The sequence below is a fragment of the Pempheris klunzingeri genome, chromosome 1, assembly GCF_042242105.1.
Source record: "Pempheris klunzingeri isolate RE-2024b chromosome 1, fPemKlu1.hap1, whole genome shotgun sequence".
NCBI lineage: Eukaryota > Metazoa > Chordata > Actinopteri > Acropomatiformes > Pempheridae > Pempheris > Pempheris klunzingeri.
In genome coordinates this window covers 393158-402500 of record NC_092012.1, presented here as the reverse complement: position 1 = coordinate 402500, position 9343 = coordinate 393158, and the positions used below count along the sequence as shown (strand labels likewise).

General features: G+C 50.2%; 1 protein-coding gene across 1 annotated transcript in view; it reads left to right on the top strand.

Annotated features, from left to right (window-relative positions):
- slc9a5 (solute carrier family 9 member A5) overlaps positions 1-8990 on the top strand; it is a 20039-nt gene extending 11049 nt beyond the window's left edge. Inside the window, exons 8-16 of the mRNA XM_070856540.1 lie at positions 1935-2024; positions 2695-2765; positions 4714-4840; positions 5133-5224; positions 6430-6556; positions 6786-6935; positions 7646-7715; positions 7872-8000; positions 8404-8990. Of these exons, the coding sequence (XP_070712641.1) occupies positions 1935-2024; positions 2695-2765; positions 4714-4840; positions 5133-5224; positions 6430-6556; positions 6786-6935; positions 7646-7715; positions 7872-8000; positions 8404-8990 (1443 nt within the window). The remainder of the gene's footprint in view (positions 1-1934; positions 2025-2694; positions 2766-4713; positions 4841-5132; positions 5225-6429; positions 6557-6785; positions 6936-7645; positions 7716-7871; positions 8001-8403) is intronic.
- The last annotated feature ends 353 nt before the right edge of the window (positions 8991-9343 follow it).

Below are 9343 nucleotides of genomic sequence, written 5' to 3'. Positions count from 1 at the left end.
GGTCTCTGGTCTCTGTCTCTGGTCTCTGTCTCTGGTCTCGGTCTCTTGTCTCTGGTCTCTGTCTCTGGTCTCTGTCTCTGTCTCTGTCTCTGGTCTCTGTCTCTGGTCTCTGGTCTCTGTCTCTGTCTCTGGTCTCTGGTCTCTGGTCTCTGTCTCTGGTCTCTGGTCTCTGTCTCTGGTCTCTGTCTCTGGTCTCTGTCTCTGTCTCTGGTCTCTGGTCTCTGTCTCTGTCTCTGTCTCTGTCTCTGTCTCTGTCTCTGGTCTCTGTCCTCTGGTCTCTGGTCTCTGTCTCTGTCTCTGGTCTCTGGTCTCTGGTCTCTGTCTCTGTCTCTGTCTCTGGTCTCTGTCTCTGGTCTCTGGTCTCTGGTCTCTGTCTCTGGTCTCTGTCTCTGTCTCTGGTCTCTGTCTCTGGTCTCTGGTCTCTGTCTCTGGTCTCTGTCTCTGTCTCTGTCTCTGTCTCTGGTCTCTGTCTCTGGTCTCTGGTCTCTGTCTCTGGTCTCTGTCTCTGGTCTCTGTCTCTGGTCTCTGGTCTCTGTCTCTGGTCTCTGGTCTCTGTCTCTGGTCTCGGTCTCTGTCTCTGTCTCTGTCTCTGGTCTCTGGTCTCTGTCTCTGGTCTCTGGTCTCTGTCTCTGTCTCTGTCTCTGGTCTCTGGTCTCTGGTCTCTGTCTCTGTCTCTGGTCTCTGTCTCTGTCTCTGTCTCTGTCTCTGTCTCTGTCTCTGGTCTCTGGTCTCTGTCTCTGGTCTCTGTCTCTGGTCTCTGGTCTCTGTCTCTGTCTCTGGTCTCTGGTCTCTGGTCTCTGTCTCTGTCTCTGGTCTCTGTCTCTGGTCTCTGTCTCTGTCTCTGTCTCTGTCTCTGTCTCTGGTCTCTGTCTCTGGTCTCTGTCTCTGTCTCTGTCTCTGTCTCTGTCTCTGTCTCTGGTCTCTGGTCTCTGTCTCTGGTCTCTGTCTCTGTCTCTGTCTCTGTCTCTGGTCTCTGTCTCTGTCTCTGGTCTCTGGTCTCTGTCTCTGGTCTCTGTCTCTGGTCTCTGTCTCTGGTCTCTGGTCTCTGTCTCTGTCTCTGGTCTCTGTCTCTGGTCTCTGTCTCTGTCTCTGTCTCTGTCTCTGTCTCTGTCTCTGGTCTCTGGTCTCTGTCTCTGGTCTCTGTCTCTGTCTCTGGTCTCTGGTCTCTGTCTCTGTCTCTGGTCTCTGGTCTCTGTCTCTGGTCTCTGTCTCTGGTCTCTGTCTCTGTCTCTGGTCTGTGTCTCTGGTCTGTGTCTCTGGTCTGTGTCTCTGGTCTGTGTCTCTGGTCTGTGTCTCTGTCTCTGTCTCTGGTCTGTGTCTCTGGTCTGTGTCTCTGTCTCTGTCTCTGGTCTGTGTCTCTGGTCTCTGTCTCTGTCTCTGGTCTCTGTCTCTGGTCTGTGTCTCTGGTCTGTGTCTCTGGTCTGTGTCTCTGGTCTGTGTCTCTGTCTCTGTCTCTGGTCTGTGTCTCTGGTCTGTGTCTCTGGTCTGTGTCTGTGTCTGTGTCTCTGGTCTCTGGTCTGTGTCTCTGGTCTCTGGTCTCTGTCTCTGTCTCTGTCTCTGTCTCTGGTCTCTGGTCTCTGTCTCTGGTCTCTGGTCTCTGGTCTCTGGTCTCTGTCTCTGGTCTCTGTCTCTGGTCTCTGTCTCTGTCTCTGGTCTCTGTCTCTGGTCTCTGGTCTCTGTCTCTGGTCTCTGTCTCTGGTCTCTGTCTCTGGTCTCTGGTCTCTGTCTCTGGTCTCTGGTCTCTGGTCTCTGTCTCTGGTCTCTGGTCTCTCTGGTCTGGGACTCTCTCTCTCTCACCAGGATCCTAGAGCGTTTTATAAAGCAGCTGATTGTTTCATCTATAAAATGTCAGAAAGTAAAACTGAATGTTTTGATTTGCAGCTGCTGAGCAGATGCTCACTTCCTGTTTTCACCTGTTTCCTGTTTCCTGTCAGGGTCTGACCATCAAACCGTTGGTAAATTGGCTCAAAGTTCCCCGATCGACTAGCAGGAAGCCGACCATCAACGAGGAGATCCACGAGAGGGTCAGCTCACCTCCTGCTCCTCTTCCTCCTCCTGCTCCTGCTCCTCCTCCTCCTCTTCCTTGACCCCTCCTCCTCTTCCTCCTCATCCTCCTCCTCCTCCTGCTCCTCCTCTTCCTTGTCCTCCTCCTCTCTTCCTCCTCCTCCTCCTCTTCCTCCTCCTCCTGCTCCTGCTCCTCCTCCTGCTCCTCCTCTTCATGCTCCTGCTCCTCCTCTTCCTTGTCCTCCTCCTCTTCCTCCTCCTGCTCCTGCTCCTCTCCTTTCATACAGATATGATACAGGTAACATACGTGACAATATGACCTCACTAAGAAAAAGCACCTGTAGAAGAAGAAGAGTGAAGTATGACAGGAGGGTGTAATGGCGTCCACCTGTCCACCGTGTTCTGTGTAAACATGTCCGGAGGCTCCGTGTGGGTTCTGTGAGCAGGACGTCACAGGTCTGATTCCCTGAAGAAAATCCGTGTTTTTATCTGCTGTCAGCAGCTCCAACGTGTATTTAACATTCAGGAGACAAACACAGCACTGATGGTGATGAAGATGAAGAACACTTACTTTATCTGGTAGAAAGATAAAGACCCTCCTACTACCTCTGTCCAGATGTGTCAGCCACATCCGTGGGTCTTCATCACTGACTCTTCTTTTTTTATGTGTGTGTGTGTGTGTGTGTCCAGGCCTTTGACCACATCCTGACAGCGGTGGAGGACATCGCAGGTCTGCAGGGGTACCACCACTGGAGAGACAAGTGAGTCCATCATACTGATGTTCTACAGACGTGTTAGTGACGCCACGTTTACACCATGATGACCACACTGTAACATCACAGTAACATCCGAGTAACATCAGCGTGACATCAGGGTAACATCACTGTAACATTAGGGTAACATCAGGGTAACATCACGGTAACATCAGGGTAACATCACTGTGACATCAGGGTAACATCAGCGTAACATCACGGTAACATCAGGGTAACATCACTGTGACATCAGGGTAACATCAGCGTAACATCACGGTAACATCAGGGTAACATCACTGTGACATCACAGTAACATCAGGGTAACATCACTGTGACATCACAGTAACATCAGGGTAACATCACAGTAACATCAGGGTAACATCACTGTGACATCACAGTAACATCAGGGTAACATCACAGTAACATCACTGTAACATCACTGTAACATCAGGGCAGCATCACTGTAACGTCAGGGTAACATCACTGTGACATCAGGGTAACATCACTGTGACATCACAGTGACATCAGGGTAACATCACAGTAACATCAGGGTAACATCACTGTGACATCACAGTAACATCAGGGTAACATCACAGTAACATCACTGTAACATCACTGTAACATCAGGGCAGCATCACTGTAACGTCAGGGTAACATCACTGTGACATCAGGGTAACATCACTGTGACATCACTGTAACATCACTGTAACATCAGGGTAACATCACAGTAACATCACTGTAACATCACAGTAACATCAGGGTAACATCACTGTGACATCACTGTAACATCGCAGTAACATCACTGTAACATCACTGTAACATCAGGGTAACATCACAGTAACATCACTGTAACATCACAGTAACATCACAGTAACATCACTGTAACATCACAGTAACATCAGGGTAACATCACTGTGACATCAGGGTAACATCACTGTGACATCACTGTAACATCACTGTAACATCAGGGTAACATCACAGTAACATCACTGTAACATCACAGTAACATCAGGGTAACATCACTGTGACATCAGAGTAACATCACAGTAACATCACTGTAACATCACTGTAACATCAGGGTAACATCAGGGTAACATCACAGTAACATCACTGTAACATCACAGTAACATCAGGGTAACATCACTGTGACATCACAGTAACATCAGGGTAACATCACTGTGACATCAGGGTAACATCACTGTAACATTAGGGTAACATCACTGTGACATCACAGTAACATCAGGGTAACATCACTGTGACATCAGGGTAACATCACAGTAACATCACTGTAACATTAGGGTAACATCACTGTGACATCACAGTAACATCACTGTAACATTAGGGTAACATCAGGGTAACATCACTGTAACATTAGGGTAACATCACTGTGACATCACAGTAACATCAGGGTAACATCACTGTAACATCAGGGTAACATCACTGTAACATTAGGGTAACATCACTGTGACATCACATTAACATCAGGGTAACATCACTGTAACATCACTGTAACATTAGGGTAACATCACTGTGACATCACAGTAACATCAGGGTAACATCACTGTGACATCAGGGTAACATCACTGTAACATTAGGGTAACATCACTGTGACATCACAGTAACATCAGGGTAACATCACTGTAACATTAGAGTAACATCACTGTGACATCACAGTAACATCAGGGTAACATCACTGTGACATCACAGTAACATCACAGTAACATTAGGGTAACATCACTGTGACATCACAGTAACATCAGGGTAACATCACAACAACAAAAAACATGTCAAAACTTTATTTAAACACAGAATATTTCTATGAATAGGCTGTAGATCAGGAAAGTACAAACTAACACGTTTGAAACAGGATCAAATTAATAATAATAATGTGTCTGTCTGTCTGTCTGTCTGTCTAACTGTCTGTCTGCCTGTCTCTCTCTCTCTGCCTGTCTGTCAGGTGGGAGCAGTTTGATAAGAACTACCTGAGTAAGCTGCTGCTGAGGAAGTCAGTGTACAGGAAGAGTGAGCTGTGGGAGGCCTATCAGAAGATCAACATCAGGGACGCCATCAGCGTCATCGACCAGGTAGGACGAGGGGCGGGGCCTCAACAGGATGCCTGTCACTCAGTCTCTGACTACTCGAGCTGCTGCTGCGATGTGGCGGCGTGAAAGTCCGGAGGTCTGACACATCAGTCTGGAGGTCATTGAAAAAGTCCTGGAAAATGTGGGGACAGCTGCAGGTTTAGCTCTTTTAACTAACAGCTAAAGGGCTTCTGGGAAATGTGGTCTTCAAAGGGAGAAAGAGCAGCAGTAAAACTATTGACCTCTGACCCGTGTGTGTGTGTGTGTGTGTGTGTGTGTGTGTGTGTGTTGGTAGGGTGGGAACGTCCTGACCTCAGCCAGACTGTCTCTGCCTTCGATGGCCAGCAGAGCCTCGTTCCCCGAAGTCACCAACGTCACCAACTACCTGTGAGTCACATGACTTTTTACATTGTGTGTGTGTGTAAGAGAGAGAGAGCGATAACATTTCACTGTGTTGTCTAATGCTCTAAAGCTGACTGAAGCTGACTGTAGCTGACTGTAGCTGACTGTAGCTAACTTAAGCTGACTGAAGCTGACTGTAGCTAACTTAAGCTGACTGAAGCTGACTGAAGCTAACTGTAGCTAACTGTAGCTAACTGTAGCTGACTGTAGCTAACTGTAGCTGACTGAAGCTAACTGTAGCTGACTGAAGCTAACTGTAGCTAACTGTAGCTGACTGTAGCTGACTGTAGCTAACTGTAGCTGACTGAAGCTAACTGTAGCTGACTGAAGCTAACTGTAGCTAACTGTAGCTGACTGTAGCTGACTGTAGCTGACTGAAGCTAACTGTAGCTAACTGTAGCTGACTGTAGCTAACTGTAGCTGACTGAAGCTGACTGTAGCTGACTGTAGCTGACTGTAGCTAACTTAAGCTGACTGAAGCTGACTGTAGCTAACTGTAGCTAACTGTAGCTGACTGTAGCTAACTGTAGCTGACTGAAGCTGACTGTAGCTGACTGAAGCTAACTGTAGCTAACTGTAGCTGACTGTAGCTAACTGTAGCTGACTGTAGCTGACTGTAGCTGACTGAAGCTAACTGTAGCTGACTGAAGCTAACTGTAGCTAACTGTAGCTGACTGTAGCTGACTGTAGCTAACTTAAGCTGACTGAAGCTGACTGTAGCTGACTGTAGCTAACTGTAGCTGACTGTAGCTAACTGTAGCTGACTGAAGCTGACTGTAGCTGACTGTAGCTGACTGAAGCTAACTGTAGCTAACTGTAGCTGACTGTAGCTGACTGTAGCTGACTGAAGCTAACTGTAGCTGACTGAAGCTAACTGTAGCTGACTGTAGCTGACTGTAGCTGACTGAAGCTGACTGTAGCTGACTGTAGCTGACTGAAGCTAACTGTAGCTAACTGTAGCTGACTGTAGCTGACTGTAGCTAACTGTAGCTGACTGAAGCTGACTGTAGCTGACTGTAGCTAACTGTAGCTGACTGTAGCTGACTGTAGCTGACTGTAGCTAACTGTAGCTAACTGAAGCTAACTGTAGCTGACTGTAGCTGACTGTAGCTGACTGAACCTCTGTCGGCCCTCTGGTGGCTAACGCACCAGCATCATGCTAATGTTGGCGTGCTGTTGGCGTGTTCCAGGCGTGAGAACGGCAGCGGTGTGTGTCTGGACCTCCAGGTGATCGATAACGTCCCCGGCGCCAAAGTGGAGGAGGACATGGGGACGCACCACGTCCTTGCAGAGAACCTGTACAAACCCAGGAGACGGGTAACACACACAAATACACACACACACACACACGCTGACAGAGGTTATTGGGGTCCTTGAAGATGTTTAATGGGTCCTTGAGGATGTTCAGTTGACCACACTGAAACTTCCAGGTCCTTAGAGACACCACAGGCCGTATTGGGCCTACTACCTCTGTCCAGGTGTTTCAGCCACACCTGTGGGTCTTCTTTCTTCTTCTTTATGTGTGTGTGTGTGTGTGTGTGTCCAGTATCAGTCCCACTACAGCCGTCACTTCATGCCTCTGGGGGAGAAGGAGCGTCAGGACCGGGAGGTGTTTCAGAGGAACATGAAGCGCCGCATGGAGACGTTCAAATCCACCCGACACAAACGGCACAAGAAGGAGCGCAGCCTCAAGAAGGCAAGAAGCTTCATCCTCACACCTTCATCCTCACCTTCATCCTCACCTTCATCCTCACACCTTCATCCTCACCTTCATCCTCACCTTCATCCTCACACCTTCATCCTCACCTTCATCCTCACACCTTCATCCTCACCTTCATCCTCACCTTCATCCTCACACCTTCATCCTCACCTTCATCCTCACCTTCATCCTCACACCTTCATCCTCACCTTCATCCTCACACCTTCATCCTCACCTTCATCCTCACCTTCATCCTCACACCTTCATCCTCACCTTCATCCTCACACCTTCATCCTCACCTTCATCCTCACACCTTCATCCTCACCTTCATCCTCACCTTCATCCTCACACCTTCATCCTCACACCTTCATCCTCACCTTCATCCTCACACCTTCATCCTCACCTTCATCCTCACACCTTCATCCTCACACCTTCATCCTCACCTTCATCCTCACCTTCATCCTCACACCTTCATCCTCACACCTTCATCCTCACCTTCATCCACACCTTCATCCTCACCTTCATCCTCACACCTTCATCCTCACACCTTCATCCTCACCTTCATCCTCACACCTTCATCCTCACACCTTCATCCTCACCTTCATCCTCACACCTTCATCCTCACACCTTCATCCTCACCTTCATCCTCACACCTTCATCCTCATGAACGCAGGCTGACTGACTGTATTCTCTTGTTCCTCCAACAGCATCGAGGATCCGACGCCAAAGACGACGGCAGCGACAAACCGAGACGTAACGTCAGCTGGCAGGACAAAAGTAACACACACACATACACATACACACACACTAATAGAGATTTGATGATGATACATTTTATTTCTATTTCATCTCTCGGTGTGTGTGTTTTGTATGTGTGTGTGTTCTGTGTGTGTGTGTGTGTGTGTGTGTGTGTGTGTGTGTGTGTGTGTGTAGATCCCGTGGTTGTTCCGGTGGAGTCGGAGGAGGAAAAGGGGGAACATTCAGACCCTGAGAAAGAGGAAGACGTTGGGATCACCTTCGTTGCTCGTAAAGCAGAGACGCCAAAACAACGGCCCAAATCAGGTAACACACACTCACACACACACACACACACACACTCACACACACACACACACACACACACACACACACACTCACACTCACACACACACACACACACACACACTCACACACACACACACACACACACACACACACACACACACACTCTCTCACACACACACACACACACACACACACACACACACTCACACACACACACTCACACACACACTCACACACACACACTCACACACACACTCACTGGCTGCACTGACATCACTGTTACCATGGAGACGTGTACAGTCAGCCGTAATGAGCAGTGGTGGTGCTTTGGGTCTCCATGGCGACCACAGTTAGTGCTGCAGTAGGAGGTGTTGATGTAGAGGCATGTTGTGGTCTGACCGTCCCGCTGTGTCCCCATCAGTCCCAGCAGCTCTGGACGGGGGTCAGAGTCCGTCAGCCGCCCCCCCCTCGCCCCCCAGCGAGGACAGCCATCTGCCGTGGAAGGGGGGTGTGGGCTCGCCCCCCCCCTGTGTGTCTGTGGAGGCCACTAAGATCATCCCTGTGGACCTCCAGCAGGCGTGGAACCAGAGCATCTCCTCCCTGGAGAGCATCTCCTCGCCGCCTGCCCCCGCCGAGCCGGTCCACCCCCGGGTCAGCGCCCTCTCCAGGCTGGGAGGCCCCCGCCCGGCCTCCTATACCCCGCCGGGCAGCATGGGGGGCAGCACCTCGTCCGTGGGAGCTCAGGTGTCGCAGGGCTCCTTCTGCTTCCCGGAGAAGAAGAAGAAGGAGGAGGACGAAGAGGAGGAGGAGGGGGGAGCGTTGCAGGAGATGCAGCCGCTTATGTCGTCTTTGAGGCCCCCTGGGGCCGCGCCGCCGCCCCCACCGCCGCCTGCCTCCGCCCCTTTCACAGGGAGGAGGAGGAACCCCTGCGTGTACCTGAGAAGCCTGGTGACGGCGCCCCCTCCCAGCAGTGGCGAGCCGCACAGCCGAGGCCCCACCCAGCTGTAACGACAGGTCCCAGAGCAGTACCCCCCCCCCCACACACACACGAGGCGGCCTGCTGCCTGTCAGACCGTCCAATAGGAAACCAGCTCACTCTTGATGACCTGATGTGACCTCATCAATCCATCCTGGAGACTCCTGACCCCCCCGCAGTCTGACCTCTGATCATGTGACCAGGCTGCAGGGGTCAGAGGTCGTCTCCTCGTCCAATCACCACTGCTCTCTTCTCACCCCCCTTTAAAGGTACAGTCCACTGAAGTCTAACGTCACAGAAGAGCCAGCGGGTCCATCTAAACATCAGCGCTGCTTCCTGTCAGTCACATGACACTCAGACGCTCACCACTGTCACATGACTGTTA